Genomic DNA, 20,461 nt, shown 5'->3' on the forward strand with positions numbered 1-20,461 from the left:
CTGTAAAAGGAATGACAAGTTAAGATGAGGCGTTACTAAGACACCCTTAGCCTTGCTTCTTGATGACTTCTTATCACTTTGGACGTATTGCAGGGCGGAACGTGGCAGCCATCTTCCTCATTCATTTTTAGCTCCAGTGTACATATGCAGTCAAATATACAAACAGTCACCTTATTCCTTTTGGTCAGTAACCCGGGGCCAAAGGTGTCCTAGGTGATTCTTCACTTTTTTGTCAAAGGTGGGATGTATTGTATTGTAATTGCATTTATATAGCGCTTACTACCCCTGACGAGGCATTGAAGCGCTTCTTTTTACTTTCAAAAGACCTGTAATTTGAACTCTGAAGTTGGTGGCTGTGCACAAGTTTCAGTGGCTAAGCTTACAATTTTGTCATAAATGCACTGAATTTAAAGTGAGGAAGCTAAAAGTTTAAATAAGTGAGTCGTTTAAGTGTGTGATGTAAAATTATAACCTCTTACCTTTCTAGCTACTTTAGATCCCTGGTTATTAAGGTGGGCAAGAAACATCAGGCAATTTGGATCAAACAGGCCGGAGGCAAATTAGGGTCATGTCATCTAGTGAGGAGGGAATGCACCAGCTCTGATGGCTGAAAAGGGGAGCTTTTTGTCATCATGCACAGACAGTGGCGATGAATATGTCCTGGTACTCACTCACTTCCTATCGAAAGGCAAGCAGGTTACAGAAAGAGCTCAGCAGGAAGGCCACTAGGTCCAAACTCAAATCAGCCTTGCCAGGTACCTTATGACGACAACAGCAGTGCTGTGAGAGACATAGACTTGGCTGTAATGGTATTAAACTCTCAAATGAATTCTTTCATGAAACCAGTCATGTGTAGTCTTTATCTGCTCGGTTTATACTTGACACTTTCTGCTTAAAAAAGGTAAGTACAGTAAACTTAGTTTGCATAGGTGATAACGAATTATGCACAGTCAGGGACAAAAACAATCAGTCTTGAAGTGCCTCAATTAGAAATTGGGGGAATGTATTTTCCCCATTGACTATATTGTAGCAGAGGTGCATTTAGGCAGGATACACCTAAAATAAAGCATTTTTTTACTTTAAAAATCAGGAATTTCACAGCTGAATCGGGTCTGTTGGCATGTATGCAAATGTGACAAATTTGCCATGTGCCTAACTACAAATGCCACAGGCTACCTGTATTTGTAATATGGTGGACAGGATATTAGTCATGTTTGTGGTGGAGTAACTTCTGCCAAACTCTAAATCAGGCCCAAGAGGTCAAGCAACTCAGTAAGCAGGGTGAGAACCACAGGGATGAGGCAAGTCCCGTGTTTTGTATTTATTTAATATTGTTAGTCCTTTGAATGGCAGTGTTGTACACAGCATTATGTGCTAGATAAGAAGTTTTGGTTTTTAGGTGGTTACATAGAGGTAAGTGATATATGATGAGTTGAGAACTGGGGTGAAGACACAGTACAAAGTATTACCTCTTCATACATATCATGTTATATATTTACTTCAGGGTACATAATCTCTAGGATTCTGAAAGTACAATTACACTGAGACAGTAACTATGATTAGGTTTCGTAATAAGCCTGGGATATAAAATGTAAGGAGACGGGTGTTGAGGACTCCTTTAAATTCTGATACGCTCATTACGAGTGGCCCACAATTCCCGGTTGGGCAGGAAACGTGATGTACCAGCCCATCATTGTATCCTAGGCTACAGAGGAATCAACTTGTGATGCCATGTTAATACTAATCCCCAATGCTACCAATACCTGGAGAGTGGTAGTACCAGCCCTTAAACCTGGGACTTTCAAAATGACGGCTTGAAGAAGATGAGAGTTCCTTGGCTGATTTGGAAGAGCCCACGGTGCAAAAGCCAGAATAATTCAAATAATTTGGGTAACAATAAGAGGTTGAGGTAGGCTAAGGGTAAGAGGTGATTGTAGTGTGCTTTAGGATTATTCAGGAAATATGGGGTATGCAGTGCCACATAGGAATTTAAACACTGAAGCTAATTCTTAATTGAGACCTGTATTTGGCCACCATTCATCTTGGCAAGGGTACAGTGAGGCTGATGACAGACTGAGAAAATTGTATATTGTACTTGTGGCAAATTTAATGAATCTGTCCAGGAGAGTGAAAGAGCGTCGGGTAGTCCTATAAACAAGCTGTTACAATAGTCCACATTGCTCACGATCAATGCACATATTAAGAATGTAGTAGACTGGAAGGTAAGATGGAGCGGATTCATTCGATATTAAGATTAAGTACAAGGAACCTAGTATCTGTGGTGGTAGAGGTGATGAAGAACTCCAGGCGCAAGCCGGGATGGAATAGGGCTCCTAAATTCCTGGCTGTGGGGATAACAAATGGTTAGGGTAAAAGGTTAAAGTAGCAGGGTGGGAGGCAGCGGCCACTGAGGATGGAAAGTAGATTATTTCAATCCTAGAAAAGGGTCAGAGGGCCATTCTGTTATGGAAATCTGAAATAATTTCTGTTAGCATAAGCTGAAACCATCTTGGTTATGGCATCCATTATGTTGGCTTTGTAATTCTCCCATCCACTGCTGCTCCTCTTTTTCTCTGTCTGTGCTGTCTATTTTAGTTGACTTCCTGACTCAGCTAAAAGCAATATGCATACTAAAGAGTTTGTAGCTCCCGGAACACCTGGTCTCAGACTCAACTGTCAATCGCAGCCAAAGTGATTTTTCCGGTTTTCTTGATTTGACCCTCCAGGTGTTGGCCGGTCCGGACTGAGGTATCCTTTGGCGTTATTTTTGCAGTGACCATTAGGTCGACCAAGAGCTTGGCAGTTGGAAGTTGGAGACTTTGGTTTGGTAAGGACGCTGAAGAGGCACCCTTGATTTGCTTGGGCAAGATTCTGGTTTTGTTTGTTTGATTTATCCTTTGCAAAAGATAAAGGCAGGTAAAGTGGAGATTTTTCTCTACTTTTGAATATTTTGGAGACGTAATATTTTACAAAAACTTGGTAGCATGCCTGTTCCTAGCACACTCCGTAGGTTGTGTTGCTGTCTTGGTGGTACCAAAATGGATTTAGAAAGTAGTCAGCCGGCTCCCCCAGGGGGGGACACCTAATAGGCATATGTACATTAAATATGGTATTTCTTCCATAATGCATAGTACACTGTGGAACAAATAAGCGAAAAAGGATCCTAATCTACGATGGCCAGTGAATGGGTCATTTGATTTTTTTTAAATTCAGTATGTAGAGCAGTGTTTGTTTAAACATAAGAGTCGACAAGATATGTTTGATTGTGTACGAATGTGGGAGAAAGAAGTGCAAGAGAGAGTGAGGAAAGAAGAAGCTATAGCAGAAAAAGAACAGTGAAAAACGATATATATCAAAAAGCATTAGAATTAAAAAATAAAAAGATGAAAGCAATAAAAGAAACAGAGGAAAGGGAGCGTCGTTTAGAGGTAACTGGCCAGTACCCTATTAGGCGCACCATGTATCCCATACTTAATAAACCTCAGGTTGATTCCATCTTGTTAGATCAACCTCCGCCACCGTATAAATTTCCCTCTGCCCCTGAGAATGATCTTTCTGAAGAAGAACATCTTTCTTCAGTTGATAAAGACTTAGATAAGCAAGATGGGCGGCAGACTCGCTCTACTTTGACTGTTGATGAAAAAGCCACTATCAGATCCACTGCTCGCAAAGAAGCTCATGGGACTACTTCTGCCCCAGACCTTGTAGCGATGATTCAGCAGTGGAAGGATTTAGAACAGTTATATTTTGCAGAGAAGTTTACCTGGGAGGTAATACTTGGTTTTAGAAACGTTTCTATAAACTTAGAGCCCACTGATATCAATTCTGATTATAAACAATTAAATAATGGAACTTTTCTTTTTTCAAATATACCTGATTTAATTAGGCGAGTAGTTAAATTAATACATGAAACACTACGTTTAAAAGCAGAGCAAAAATCAGCTAGTGAAGTTAAAACTGCACAAACAGTTCAGACCCTAGTGCAGAAAGAAGTTGTTTTGGGGACAGACAATGACCATAAGTGATACTGTGGTTACTGTAAAACCGATGCGAGAAGCTGCGCCTTTGTATGTTTCTCCGAAGGGTGCGGGAACAAGTGCTGATAAAGATTCAGCTGATGCAAAGGGATATTTTGTCTATAATTGGGTCTATACTCCCTGGAGTAGAGCAGATGTTATGGCTCTTAAAGCTGCTTTGCCTGACCCGCTGAAAAATATGGCCTCTTTCTATGAAGAAGTGGAAGGAGCCATTAGTTCCTGCACTATGACCTTGTCAGATATTGATATGTTTTTTGGACTTATTTTGTCCCCTGATATGTGGAGAACAATTCGGAAAATAGATGATAATGTAGCATATGGTGATACTTGGGTGCACATTTAGAAGAAATAGATGTGGCTAGAGAGCCTGAGCAGAAACCACAACAGGAGATATTCGATCTTCCCAAAGCTATTGTAACTAAGTTAAAAGCTCTCAGACCCCCTAAGAAAATAGATTGGACAACGTTAGCGTCTTGTAAAAAGCAAGAACAAGTCAGTTTCTGATTTCTTTACATGATTTGAAGAAACATTCCATGACTTTAGTGGGCAGTCATTGACAGATGACATGGGTAAGCATCTGTTCGTCAACAAATTTGTCGCTAACATGTTGCCAGAAATAGCTAGTCATCTAAAGGCCAGCGAGAGTTCATGGACTACGTCTTCCCCAGTTTCCCTTTTTACTATGGCCCAGTATTATCGTCAGGAATTGGAAGCTAAAGGCAAAGAGGATAAGAGGGTAAAGGAGTTAAAAACGAAAGTTATGTTGGCTCAAGTATAAGGAGGTGGTGGTAGAGGCGGACGTGCAGTGTACCCCCTTTCTCTCGATCAACTTTGTCTTCTGATCAGTGCGCTTATTGTAATTATGAGAGGACGCTAAGGGAATTCAGGAAATAGGGGAGGAATATGAAATAGTCCCAGGTTTGAGGCAGTTGAGCACGGGCCAAATTATTTTAATACTTTTGACAGACGGAATCAATATCAAATGTCAGATTATTCGGCTGACGCTCTTTGGGATTCTGATTATGCATAGGAATGCTTAGGAAGGGGGAAGGAACCGGTTGAGGTCCCAGTAGATGAGAAAGGTCCCTATGTTGACGCAACAGTCTGGGGTTCTACTGATCGGTTTCTGGTTGATACAGGAGGTACTCATAGTGCTCTGTCTAAACAATTGGTTCCTATGGCTCCCCTGTCTGGCGCAATGATAACATCGATAGGATTCGATGGGACACCTACATCTAGCCCACTGTCACAGCCACTTGCATTTAGTCTTGATAAATTCAATGCAACATGTCCATTTTTGCTTTCCCCTACCGCGCCAGATAACATTGTGGGTATCGATATCCTTAAACATTTTCGTGCTACAATACGTTGTTCCCCAGAAGGTGTGCGTGTTATCTTAAATGATAATTATCCAATGGTTGGGAGGTCTTGTCTCATTAAAGAAGATATTGCTTTGGCATCATTACCTAGTACTTTATGGGCTACATCAGATACTGATGTAGGACAAATGGTTATTCCACCAGTGCATATTCAAGTGAAGGAAGGTGCTTCATTGCCTCGATTGCCCCAATATAAAATATCTTGGGAAGGCAAAGAAGCATTGATGCACATTGTTCAGGATTTGATCAAGGTGGGGGTTGTTGAAGAAGTCCCTTATAACATTTGTAATAGCCCTATTCTTCCTATATTAAAAAGAGACACTGATACTAAAATTTACAGATTCATTATTGATTTGCGGGAGGTTAACAAAATCGTAGTGCCCCAATATCCGGTAGTTTCTGACATCACGACTCTTCTTACTATGGTTCCTCCTACTGCCACTACATTTAGTGTAATTGATTTGAAAAATTCGTTTTTTTCAATACCTATTCACCCTGACAGCCGTTATTTGTTCAGCTTCACTTTGAATAATAGATCATACAGGTTCTGTAGAGCTCCACAAGGGTATACAGAGAGTCCTAGCATTTATAGTCGGGCATTGAAAAGGCAGCTTGATTCTTTTCCTGGCCCGACAGGGGTGGCTTTTATTCAATATGTCGACGACATCTTGCTGGCTGCCAATACCCCTGAACAGTGTAAAAAAGGAACAGTTATTATTGTCATTTCTTGCCTCTCATCGTCACAAAGTCGCTTGGAAGTAATTGCAATTTTGTAGACATCAGGTTACCTATTTAGGTCACCTCCTGTCTAAGGATGGATGTGCACTCACACCAGACCGCATTCAGACCATTTTAGACACTCCTGTGCCCCGTACTCAGAAGGACGTTTGTGTACTGATTGGCCTTACTTCCTTTTGTAGGCAGTGGATCCCTAGTTTCTCATACATCATTAAACTCATGTTGGCCATTTTGACTAAAGACACTCCGATGCCTCTCCCATGGACTACTGAATGCCAGAATGCCTTCCAACAGCTACGTCAAGCGCTTTGTTCTGCACCAGTATTAGGAACTCCAGACTACACTAAGACTTTCACACTCTATGTACACGAGAGGGAAGGTTGTGCCCTCTCGGTTTTAACACAGACACATGGTGATAAACAGCGTCCTTGTGCATATTGCTCAGCTGTCCTTGATCCAGTTGCCCACGTGCTGACTGGCTGTTTTTGAGCAGTGGCAGCAGCACCTGTGTCCATACATCAGAGCGAGGGAATAGTCTTGTCTCATAGATTGTTTGTGTTAGTACCTCATTCAGTCAATGCCTTGCTAAATCAAATGAAAACACAGCATCTGACTAGTGCCCGTTTGACGGGATATGAACTGACACTTTTGCCCCTCATATCACGTTGAAAAGATGTTTGACTCTGAATCCTGCTACATTATTGCCACTTCGAGCTACTCAGTCTCAGTCACAAGAGTTACATGACTGTATATCCCTTACAGAAGAACAAACAAAGGGTCGTGTTGATCTACAAGACACACCTCTTTCTAATGTTGATGGGGAATTGTGGGTTGATGAGTCCTGCCTGATGTTGCCTGATGGTACTACATCTGCTGCTTATGCAATTACAACACTTCAGACAGTAGTTGAGACGGCTCGCATCCCACAGAAGTCAGCTCAAGCAGCTGAGTTGATAGCACTGACAAGAGCATGTGAGCTTAGTACAGATTTGCTCGTTAACATTCACACTGATAGCCGATACGCCTTTGGAGTGGCTCACTTCACATGGGACACAAATAGTGCATGGGGAATTAGTACATAATCTCCTTACTGCCTTGACCTATCCTAAGAAAGTAGCAATTGTTAAATGTAGCGCACACAAGAAAGTGACTGATAAAATAGGAGCAGGCAATGCCTCTGCGGATCACACAGCTCGGGAGACCGCAATGCAGCGAAGTACCACATCTATGTATGTAGTCAAATCACAGGCTGAACGTTGGCATGATGCCAGGCAAGAGGTCCTGGACATGCAACAATCTGCCTCTGGTAATTAATTAGACCAATGGTCCAGGGAGGGAGCATTGGATGAGGAGGGCTGTTGGAAGAATAAAGAAATGACCAAATGGAAGTTACCCACAGCCTATTTACACCCCATGATTCATATGGCACATGGGCCGGCACATGTTGGAGCATCCTCAATAGCAAAGCAACTTATGTAAGTTTGGGATCATCCAGAGATTGTCGGTACGGCTAAGAAAATAGCCCAGTCCTGTCTGATCTGTCTCCAGTATAATCCTGGAAAAGGAACACGAACTCCAACAGGAGGGTTTGCAATACCTACTGCACCTTTTGAGGTCCTGCAAATGGATTACATCCAGCTTGAGCGCTGTAACAACCTGAAGTATGTCTTGGTAGTGGTTTGTGCCTTCAGTAAATAGGTGGAGGCATACGCTACGAAAGATAATACCGCTCTTACTACAGCAAAGGTGCTCCTAAAGGAGTTATTTCCCAGATTCGGCATTTACCGAGTTTTGTGGAGTGACAACGAACCCCATTTTATTGGGCAAGTTGTTGAGTATCTCATGGAAGGGTTGTGAATTAAGCAGAAGTGTCATGCTGCTTTTTACCCACAATCAGCAGGACTAGTGGAGCGTTACAATTTTACCCTGAAATTAAAATTGGCCAAGATACAGGCTTCCACATCTTTGAAATGACCTGATGCACTGCCTTTAGCATTGCTATCTATCAGATCAATACCACATACACGATCTGGCCTCACACCGTAAGACGGGGTCTTCGGAAGGCCAATGAATATTTGGGGGATTCCTAAGCCATGCCCTACACATGATGTACCCTATGGATTGATGAATGACTATTTGTCTCAGTTGACTGACAGTTTTTCTTCTATTTATCAACAGGTTTGGGAGACTTTTCCAGACAGGACGTAAGGTGAGGGCCACTGCTTACGCCCTGGAGACTACGTTGTAGTCAAGTCTTTCCAGAGAGCCAGTTCTCTAGCACCGAGATAGCTGAGCAGGTGCTGCTGGCTATCTGCAGTTCGAGTGACGAACCGGAAGAACTGGGTCCACGCGACACACTGTTGAAAAGTGTTGCAAGGCCTAGTGAGCCTAGCTGCGTTGGCAGATCACCGCGACATCCTGGTCACCGAGAAAGGACAAGCCACGTCACCTGAAGGATCTGAGGAACTCTTCCCGGACCACACGATACCTGGTACATCTCGATATCAGCTGCAACCCAGGAAGAAAGACACTTTGTTGCTGAAAAAAACTGTTTGCGCAGTTTGGGGGGTGGGTGGTTAAAGACTCACTACAAAGGGGGGTAGTCTATTAGTTATTACTCGTCTCAACGTTAATGAAGAAACCAACGCTTGTCCAGGACATTAGGGCACCATCTGTTTTGTTGTTTGTCGACTAAATAAATATGCCTAAGGAGAAGAAACCAACTGCTGCAAGAGTATGTTGCAAAAGAACAATGATTGCTACTGGACTTACCTTGAATGTTATTACTGTTGCTATAATAACATGGATTGTAGAGGAAGTAGCTCCTGTCCGAAATCTACTGACTGCTACTACTCCTGTCCCCATTGAACATCATTATTTTACTCTCCCTTATCATGAGCAGAAGCACAAAATACTCACTGAAATCCACCAGGATTCAGGGACTTGGATTTTGACTGGATGGCTATGGAACATGTTTACTGTATGGGGTTGGAAACTATTGTCAGCCCTATTTATTATTTTTGATATTCTTTTTACTTGTTGCCTATGTATTGAATGTGGCCCAATGCTCTGTTCCCTATGTATTTCTACTTGTACCACATGTATACCGACTAAACGAAATGTCATAAATTTAAATGCTCGCTTGGCAATGGACCAAGAAATTACTGAATTAATGCAGATAGATGTGCACGATGTTTTCCGTACTCCCTCAAAAGCATAGAAAGATGTCTTCAGCATATGCTAAAAGGGTCGTCTGTGGAAATCTGAAATAATTTCTGAAACCATCTTGGTTATGGCATCCATTTTGTTGGCTTTGTAATTCTCCCATCCACTGCTGCTCGTCTTATTCCCTGCCTGCGCTGCCTATTTTAGTTGACTTCCTGACTCAGCTAAAAGCAATGTAGCTGCCAGAACACCTGGTCTCAGTCTCAACTGTCAATCTCTTAGTGCTGCCATAAGCACTCCTGCTCCCCCTCCCACTTTGCTGACTTAGTGATCTCCCATCTGCCCATGTTTGTCGGTAGTTATTCCTGTGTATGCTTGTACCTTCTATTTGTAACTACATGCTTACTCTGCAACAAATTCTGTATATAAGGCCTGTGTTCTGGGACTTCAATGTACTACCTCAGGCAGCAGTTGAACGTGCTGTGTGGACGTAGTCCCACTCATGAGTGATTAATAAACTTGTTATTTGAATTCCAGCTTCAGTGCCAATCTCTACTTTGTTGGTCTAAGGACCCGTGGAAAGGGAAGGGTGACCCCTGCACCGGTGTGGTCATTGAAAAGCACATTTCCACACAGTGTCTTGTGGTAGTGATCCTCAATAGGGATAGCAGTTGAAAGATGTCTAGGTGATAAAGACTAAGCGTTGTAAATATACAAATGATAGAAGTAAACAAAAGAGAATTTCACCAAGGAACACTGGAGTGAGTGAAAAGAGGGAGTTCTGGGGACTGAACATTGAGTCATAACAGCTAGTGAAGGGAGGTGGGTGGAGTTTGATGTTGAATGTGATAGGTATCAGAATGGAGAGATACCCAGAGGAGCAAATGTCATACTAGAGATTGTATGCTCAATAGTGTTGATTGATGTCGACACCAAGTAAAAAGAGAACTTAATGAGTTTGGTGGGCATAACCCAAAAAAAATCACATGCATGAGGTTTATATTTGGAGTGCAAACATGAAAGACCAGAGAGATGAGGGTTAAGTGGTTGGTGTTTTTAAAAAAAATACCATAATGTAGGGATTTAGCCTGAGAAGAGGAAGTCGATAAAGAGCGAAATAAACTGTAAAATAAGACTATTGGTTTTCTTAGTTAGTGGGTGAAGGGATCAGCTAGGGACCAGGTAGACGACTGATTTATTGGGTCTGGGGATGAGCACTGTAGGTAAGTTGGTGCCAAGATAAGTTCAGCAGAATACTTTATGTGTAGTGAGGAGTATTATGAGAAGGGTGTTGAAGAACTTACTTACCCCTTTGGTAACGTTCTGTCTGGTAGACACTAAATCTAACTGCTGATTCCGCACCTTAGAATACTCTCTAGGCGCTATACTGAATACGAAAACTTTCTCACTCCGGGCTAGCTCTGTGCCACCCCCAAAGTGCTGACATCAGGTTCTTGCTTGACTCTTTCTGCACCCTCAGACTTTGAGTGAAACAATTGATGGTACCATTGTGCCAATTCCTAACTTGAAACATTTTAAGATCTGAAAAAGAGGCCACTCGACAGAACGTGGAGGTGAGAGGGAGACGAGGCATAAGCAGTATCCACTAGAACGAGAGTTACCAAAGGGTAACTTGTTCTTTTGATGAATATTTCTAACCACAGATTTCTCATCTTAGAAAAGATACCAAAGCAGTTCCTCCCCAGGTCGAGGGTCTGTGAGTGGACTCAAACCAAAATGTACTGCATTACTGAAAGTGTGAAACATGCTTCCCAGTGGACCTGGTCGTCAAGGGAGCAATGCTTACTAAGTGTGTGCACAGACGCCCAAGATGCAGCATGGCAGCTATTAGGGACAGCCACTCAACTTGTCAAAACATTGATAGCAGCCTTGGTCCTTGTGGAATGGGCTCTCAGACCATCTGGAGGCTGCTTATTGACCAGTGCACAGCAGATCTTAATGCAAAAAGGCAAGAAGACAGCCCAAGTGCACAGCCCCAGTTTGTCTGGAAAAAACAGGTGCAGGGTAGTTGCACAGAAAGTGCATGAAGGTCACTCACTCAAGAAGCTGAAGTGATAGCAACAAGGGAGACAGTCTTTAGTATCAGAAGACACAACAAGCAGCTGTGCATCAGCTCCAAGGGAATACACATGAGAAATTTCTTGACTAAGTTAAGGTCCCACTGTGGCATCACAAACGTCTTGATAGGGAATATGTATTTTAAAACTGTTGTGATGAGATGTATTAATGGAAGTTTGGTCTGGCAAAGGTAGAAAGGCAGAAAGGGCTAACAAGTCACCTTTAAAAGTGCAGACTGCGACAATCTGGCTTGCAAACTCCACATCAGACAACAAATTTGTCCCAGAACCGGGTGCAAATTATTTCGTGGAAGGCTGCATGGCGGGCAGGATGACATACACCACTTCAGGTGGCAGATCCAAAGCTGCTGTTGCTCAATCTCCAAGCATGGCGGTGTAAACTGTGAAGGATCGGGTAAAGGACCCTGTCCTGCTGCTATGACAGGTCATCCCAAAATGGTAGCCCGATCAGAGGGCAGAGGCTCATACCCAGAAGTTCTGAGTATCACATTCTCCTGGCCCGATCTGGAGCAAGTAGGATGACTTGTGCCTGCTTATTTTTATTCCTGATTTTTTTTCAGAACTCGGGGCAGGAGAGGCAGGGGAGGAAATGCTTACAGGAATCCTGTGTTCTATCCCAGTCAGAATGCATCTTCTAGCAAGTATCTTAACAGAAACTCTAACATGCAAAACGATTGACACAGTGCATTTCCATTGTGGTGAAAAGATCTAGCAAAGATTGTCCTCACTGTTGGAAGCTATCCTGCACTACCTCAGTATGTAGACGTCATTTGTGATAAATAGGATGCTACCGATTGATGTCCACCCCGGCATTCAAGGTTCCCCCAGGTGGTTCAAGATCAGGGAAAAAAATCCTTTGATGCTCCAACGAACTCCTGAGTGAGAACCTGCATTAATCTCTGCTTGATAGATGACAGGAACACCTTCAGGTCGAGAAGAATAGCCCACAACTCCAGAAAATTGATCTCAGATGGAGGGCCAGCTTCATATTTGAGTTTATTGAAGGCCACCTCCACAGATGACCTCCCCAGCCCAACAGTGATGCATCCATCACCACCGTCAGCTTTGGGTGTGGAAGGGAGAGGGTTTGCTGCCAGACCAACCGCAGATTGTGTGCAGTTTCCTCTGAAATCTGAGTGGTAGCGGACAGATTTCCTTAGTACTTGCCCACTGAAACTTCAAGTTCCGTTGCAGATCCCGCAAATGCAACCTGGCGTAGTCGACAAAGAGGATACAGGAGACTAAAACGCAAAGAAGCCTCAGAACTGTGCAGGCCATTGCTGGTGATGGACAGCGGCAGGGAGGAGGAGTGGTGGGCACTGCAAGTACGAATGTCGGTATGGCTGGTTGTCTTGCGACGGCCAGCCTGATGTGCACTTTAGATCTCTCCAACCTGAGCTCTGTTGCACAACCGGGTGGAGAACAGGCACAGGCTCCCATTCCCCAGTACCAGAGTGAGCACCAAACCAGCCAGCAACAACCAATCCTGGCGCTTTTCTCATGCTGGTTTATAGTATTATAGAGCTGCGTCTGGATTGGTTAGGGCAGCTCATTGGATTCTGTGTGCCTGTGATAGAGCCATGGACTGTCGGGAGCACAGCATAGAGGAAGAGGATAAGTACACTTTTCAATTATTATTTTTTAAGTGCTGACTCACTGACAGGCACTGTGGGAAACTCGCAACTCCAGAGCCCTCAATCGTGGCCCGTTATAAACCCTATTTGGAACGAACCACAATTGAGAGATTTGGCTTTGAGGCTAAAGGCATTGCAGGTTTCTGGCAGTGCCGGTCACTGGGGCAAAATATTTTCCCCCATGCTTCCGCACCACTTTTATTTGACAGCAGCCGTCACTGAGAAAGTGTTTGGCAGGGGTCAAAAGATCCAGAGAGTGTGCTGTATCCCTACTCTCTTTGAAACATTCCAAAGCTGAATCTCCTTATCCACCATACAGCCATGAGCCAATGAAACACATATTCATGAGGGATCTGGATGTCTAAAGACTATACTTCTACAGATTCGAATCCTGTAGAGTGCATCCACGCATGGTGACAGAGTACCATGCTGTTGCCAAGTGCCCTTCCCAGGGAACTAGTATTAAGGCCAGCACGAATCACATATTTGGCTGCATCTTGACCATCCTGAGTGATCTAGGACATGCCCAGTGAGAGCTTCCCAGTGGCCCCAGAAGACCTTAGAGCCTCACTCACTCAGAGGGCATGCGTTTATCAGTCCCATAAACAAACTGCATTGACTGACCTCAGTGCTAGGTTAGCCACGATATTGCCGCAATCCTTTTAGAATCCATATCCAGGGGGTTATTGGGAATGAACTGGGGTTTACCTCGAGGGTTGAAGCTTAAACAACCAGACTCTTTGGAGAAGGATATGTAGTGAGAAATCTGGGTCGCCAGGCAGTGGCTGGTACTGCCTGGCCACTTGCCTATTCACCGGTGGGCAAGAACTGGGCCTTGACCAGGTGTCCATTAAGGTGTCAGTGACGGCTTCATTGAACGGAGAAAGGGGTCAGATGTGGTTGGGCCAGGTTGTAAGAACTCCGTAAGAACATTTGTTTTAACCTCAATAGAGTGTAGATGTAAGTGCAAATGGCGAGTTCAATCCTATTCTGGGGAAGTATCAAGCCCATTGGCTTTCTTGTAAGTCCATGTAAAACTTGTCACCATCGTAACAAGGGGGTAAATTATCCACATCCCCACAATCATCATCTTTGGGTTGTGGCAAGCTTTGGTCAGAACTGGAGCCAAAAATATAATGAGGGCACATCTTCTCTAGTAGGGGCATGGGACCGGAATCAGGCTTTATGGTGATCAGTAGCACTTTAGTAATATTGATGCAAAACATCGTTCAGGATTGTGCTAATGTCGGCTGGAAGTCACACATCAGCACCAGCACTGGCTTCTCCTCTAGCAACGTCCGCACTGGAGTCGACAGGGGAGGGACCGATGCAAGTCGTGGAGCTGGGGTAGAAGTCTGTACCAGAGCTGGCATAGAGAAAATGGTAGGTCTAAGGGGGTCAGAAGGTGCTGAGGATGGGTCAACTGGCAGTACCTGACTGAGGACCCCTACAAATCCTCGGGGCCCAAAGGTGCACTAGAGGGAGTTGAAAGAGTGCTAAACATCTGCAAAGTGGCCTTCTTAAAGGCCTCCCTCTGTTGCAGCATTGCTGATGGCCTGGGAAATTAAGGGCGTACAAGGCCAACTGAGCAATCAGCTTCGCAATTGGAGGGAGACTGACTGACATGTAACACCCTTGCGCCTTCTAGTTAAATAGAGAGGGGCGGGATCGGCTTGCTCGCCTTGCTTTCTTGTGTTTATGTGTGGACTTCGGCTTAACGGAGGACTCTGAGCGGTAAATTAACCTCACGTGGTCACAACCTTGGAGGACAATACGCTCCCTCGACTTGGAACAGGAGCAGGGCTTATGCCATATCTGCAAAGATTTCCTGTATTTGCTGACGTACAGCTTTGCTTCCCGGATCAACTTTGGGTGCATGACGGCACACTTGTCATACGACTTCGAGAGACACCTAGCGCAGGTTTGTGACCATCATCTGCTTTCTACAGTCATGGCATAAACTGTGTTGTTTTATGAGGGGACATTGTTTCGGATCACACTGGATTTAGTTTAGAAGTCGTCGAAAGACAGACAAAATTGGAAACGGAGCTCTGGATCCTTTCTGTGAGGCCCAGAAAGAAAACAGCTGAGGTCAGCTCCATCAACCCTTCTAGGGCGGTATGGTGCTATAGCATTGTGCCACCTAATGGCCTGCAGGACCATTCCTGGAGAAACGTTTCCCAATCCAATTTGGCACCTGAGGGGTATTTTAAATCGAGGTAAGTTAAGTTAGTTTGTAGATTTATATATCGCGTTGCTTATCACCCGTGAGAGTATCCTGGTGTTGTCCATAGACATGGGGAGACTAAGTTATTTGTCCAGAATCACAGGATGTTGCGCTGATGCAGAGACTCAAACCTGGATCCCCAGCTCCTGAGTCGGCAGCTCTGGCTGCTGCACCAAAAATCTGTGGTTTCAAACATTCATCAGAAAAATGCACCAGTTTGAGAAATCCCTTGATACATGATATCCTACCACTCTATTTTTAAAGTTTAAATGACACGTGATTCTAAATAAATTTGTTCAAATTATGCACCCTCAAGATTGACTGCAGATTTAGAAAAACGCAAAAGAATTGCAAATGGCATTAGAAGTTTTTATGCATTAAATAATTTTTGGAAATGTAAAACAATGTATCTGCAAATGTTCTTCTTTCTCCTGTCAGCTGTCCTGAAATTTCTATATAACCTCAAAATCAGTTTTATGTATTGGCTTACTACGGCAAATAATAATGTGCTATGCTATGATGCCCTATTTGCACAAATATAAAACTTTAAAAATAAATAGAATGTAATCAATATTTATCTTGGCACTCTGGCTGGGAGTTATGCCACAGTTTGTGAGAATAATGTTAACCTACCATTAGGCCTGGAGTAAATCTTTTTGAGATTCATGGTCATCTACATTTTGGGAAAATGTATTTCAGTCTTAAGCAATTTCGAAGGATATTTTATTTTTCAAAACACATACTCATTGGTCATCATTTAACTATTGCCCTTCAATAGGCCCGAAGACAAGACTGGAGAAAGAAATCTCTGGTAGCACTTCTTCAATCCTTATGAATTTATTTTATTGATTAGTGGTGTCCTTTGTTCCAAGTCTCCACCTAGCTCCAGAGAATACAAAACGTTTGCTTTCTGACAATTCGCATAGCCACATAAGCTGTGTTATTCAAGTGTAAAAACTCTTCTTTAAGAGCCTCACAGGGTGGCTTGTCTGGCTCAGCATGCCACAAAGACATTTTTGTTTCCTTAAATTTTCAAATGGGAGATTTTAAAGTAAGGAAGATTAAGGGACACTTTATATTTTGGGTACTCCTTTACTTAGATTATTACCACCACAGTGACTTTTGGGGCATTTAACATTTTTGGGGATAAATATATAGGTCTATGATGTTTCTTTCCAGAAGGTAATTCCAGATATCTCGCTCTCGCTGGGTTAAACTTCATGAATCACAAACTCATATTCATATAATATCGTTGAAAACAGATGTTGTAATGTCAAACAACTGAACTAGCCCTCTCACCTGGACCCCCCTGTTCACTGAAATTATATCCATCTTACATATTAAAGAAAACAGTACAACAATAACTTCACTTACCTAAGGAACACTCACTTAACAGAAAACAAATCATTATGTGTAATTCACTGAATAAGCATTCTGACTCGCCAATACTCCAAATTGAGTAGTTGCTTTAATACTTTTTGTGATGACAATGAACTAAATAAAAGAGTGCAAATGAAGTCTGAAGGAATATTATTCCTCAATACTGTTTTGCAGTGAGAGGATTGTCATATTAAAAGGACAATGTATACCTACCTTATAAACAATTGGTGTGAACCAAGCTGGCATGAAGACCAAATTGCATAGCCGGGTTGTTGGACACTGCTGGTCAATGCACACCAGCAATGCCACATCTCCAAGTTTCCCCTTGCCCACAATCTCCACGGGTACCTTCACAGCAAGTTCATTTTGCTCTTCATAAACCCCAGGCAACAGCATGATTCGATCATATATGTTGGCTGAAGCCAAGGCACTCCTCAGGGTCTCATACTCGCAACCAGACCCAACAAATATAATCCGCCTGTCTTTTTTCCTCCGGAACAAATAAAAACAGTTGGAGGATTCCAGTTCATGTGTATTTTTGGACCATGTCTTGGCTGCTACATAGTGCTGCTTGAAGGCTTCCCTCCAGGACTGAGGCTCAACATCTGGTTGGTTTGGCCAGTTTGGATGCCGACACTCTATGCAACCCAGGCACAGCTGTCGCCATCTTGTGTTATCCAGGCTGAGGACAAGCTCACGCCAAGACCTACAAACCCAACTGCAGCGACCAAGTTCTGGTAGAGGTAGGTATGCCAGTATCAGACGCCACAGTTCCAGTGGAAGTCCACCAACCTCCATAATCACCTAGAGGTTTTAGGAAATAAAAAGTATAAATAAGAAAGACAAAGCAAAGAGTATCATACGTTTTATAATCAAACAGTAAATGCAACAGAAAGAAGGTTTCGAAACACATTTACTTCTAAAACCTCCATTAAAAAGAACATTTCAAATATTGCAACCTATTCTCATTTATTCTTTGAAAACATTAAAACTTTCCTATTCACCATCATCGTATTTTGTGTAATTAGGAGGGTGGCCAAAAAAGATGTGCCTCCATTAGTTCTGCAGATGAACATTTCCATTGCATTTGTATCTTAAGTCTGATGAAAACGTCCACCACAAAAACCCTCTCCTCAGCCCCCGCTCCCTTTTGTCACAAGCTGATAAACATTTTATGAGAGCAAGTTGCTGCCCCACAAAACAGAATTCACAGCCTGGTGATGGGGAATAATTCAAGTATGTCAATCTATGAAAGGTCCTATGCTGAAGAATATACAGTAAATGCGCAGGTTTTATGCTATATTCACATACATGGTTCCCACTGAAAATCAACCAGTTGTGTGAATGCCAAAATCCAGTAACAGCAAAGTTTTCCAAAAACTCAAGAAGGACCAATTCACAAAGACCCGACATAAAGTCAGAAATCTAATCCTGTAAAATGAATCCTAGGTTTAGAATGGGTTTTCTACTTTTTAGGGTTTCTCCGAGTCCCCGAGTGTGCTTCAAGACATTTACAAGAGTTTTAGATTTCTTGTGGTTTGTAAATGAGTAAAATTACCACATGCAGAATTTGCAAATGAAGCAATTCCACTACAATGACAAAATGTATTCCTAAAACAAATATTTTATTCAGAATTTGTAGATTCCACCTCCTGGTCGTACTCAATATTGATTTAATATTGATATTAAAAAAGACAGGTGGATAGACGTGGACTAGGAGGTTAAAGAGTTCTCAAAAGGATAATACCCCAATCAGACTCTGGAAAAGGCTCAGTCAAAAGACTAGAACCATTGCAGTTTATCCTTACCCCATCAGTAATATGCAAACATGAAACTGAGATAGGATAATCAAAAGCGTTGGGCAAACCTAATAGAAACAGCATTGCTAGAGGACCTCCACTGGCGATAAGCCAGAAGTGGATGACTACATTTGGCAATGTCTATACCACTCTAAGGACAGAAGTGTGGCCATGCTGAATCAGGTACACTCTGGTATTATGGTGAGTTTGCTGAACTGCCCATCATTAGTAAAGTACTTAATATCGTTGTGACCAGTCATTTTCAACCGGCCTACATTTTTGTAGGTCCTTGAAATCAAGAGATGCTTTTCCCTGGAGATGGGTAAAACCAGCAGAATTAATTATTATTTTTATTTAGGTTTTTCCGCCGGCGGGTAAATTTCAGCACAAATGGAACACAAGGGAACCACTTACAGCTCCTTTAAATAAAGAGAGCTATATAATGAAAACAAAGAATTGCTACTTATAATATAATGACATCCGACTTTGGAAAGCTGGAGGGTCGAAGTAATTTTTTCTGATTCTGTGTTCCAGTACTTTTAAATCAAACTGAAGTATTCATTCCAGGACAATACCAAGGGGTTGAAATAAATGAATTGAAAAATAAGTACATTTCATGTATAAAAGCTAATGATGAAGGCATTTTGTTTCAGCCTCATCTTGCATCACGTTAGTCCAACTTCTGTGGACTCCCTCTTTCTTTATAATTTAGTCTCTGAGTTCTACTTAAACACTACATCCACATACAGGGTGAATTCCCCATGCATGGATGTGCGTATTTATTTTTATTTTCTTTGAGGTTTTGTAAAGTATTACAAACTACCCTGTTGTAGAAACGTTAAGGAGATTTATATAGATAGTGCAAAGCCAGCTACATAGCTTGTTATACAAGGTAGAGGGAACGTACCATAGCCATATCATAACCATGAGTTTTACATGAGTTCATGTTTTGGTCAGCTGTTCATTTTATTAAGTTTATAGCATAAATTGTAGTCTAGGGTTGTGTTTGTAAAACTGTCATTTGTCAGAATTTGTGCATGTAATACTATTGCTTTGGTGGCGATCCCTGGCAACCTCCTACCCAGGGCACTTCATTATAAACCCAAACCTCAGGACTGTCAACACATGACACCACAGATCCAACCCCATCACTACACACTACCACCCCTAATCCCACAAAAGCACCTTAAAGGAATTCATTTTTCACTGCTTCACTACGGTCCTCCCCACCAATACTTCCACACCCCGGCATCACCACTCACTGGAAGTACATTATCACCCCAGGGACCATCTTCCATCTTCGAGCCGCACTACCAACCAACAACAATGCAGAACCATCTTGGGACCACAATACTGCACTGCAACCACCAGTGCCCAATCACCCTTATAGCATCCCCATCCATCATTATCAAACTACACCACACAGTACCGCACTATGGTCCCAACCTTGGATTAGCTTCGCCAAAAAGGCAAAACCACATCCAGCACCACCCTACTTACATCATCAGTGTGCTAACACTCATGCTGCCTAACTACTAATGCCACATCACCACCTTACAACCCCAGAACAGTTTCAACCCCCAACATCACCAGCCAACTACCCTACAACTGCATGCCCATCAGAGTACTAACACACCACAGCAACAGTCACTCTTGTACCCTACAATTACATTTATAGAACCTTTCACGGAGCAAGATGTCTAGCTATTTTTTTACAGTGCCAAGTCTTTTGCTGTTGAATCTGAATGTGCCATTTTACATTGTGCATCTTAATTTTTTTTGGGGGGGAGGGGCGTAGGTGTCAGGAGGAATGGTTTGCTAAGGACTCTCTTTTCTAAGCCTTCATTACCCGTGTGAGCTGGCTGAGTGCCCATCAAACCTAATTATTTCCTTTTGCACTTAACAGGTCTATTCACTAGTGACGTTTTCTAACCTTCTGTGACTGATTATGACTGTTTAATAGGGTTCAGTAAGAGTCTAATGGAGGCTGGTGCAGTTCTGAG

At 42.7% G+C, this 20,461-nt stretch overlaps 1 protein-coding gene across 1 annotated transcript in view; it reads right to left on the reverse strand.

Moving 5' to 3' along the window:
* FBXO10 (F-box protein 10) overlaps window positions 1–20,461 on the reverse strand; it is a 555,020-nt gene that overhangs the window by 500,874 nt on the left and 33,685 nt on the right. The window contains exon 2 of the mRNA XM_085636503.1: window positions 16,873–17,463. Coding sequence (XP_085492629.1) covers window positions 16,873–17,457 — 585 coding nt within the window. The 5' untranslated portion in view covers window positions 17,458–17,463. The remainder of the gene's footprint in view (window positions 1–16,872; window positions 17,464–20,461) is intronic.

This window comes from Triturus cristatus, chromosome 2_1 (assembly GCF_964204655.1).
Source record: "Triturus cristatus chromosome 2_1, aTriCri1.1, whole genome shotgun sequence".
Taxonomy (NCBI): Eukaryota; Metazoa; Chordata; class Amphibia; order Caudata; family Salamandridae; genus Triturus; species Triturus cristatus.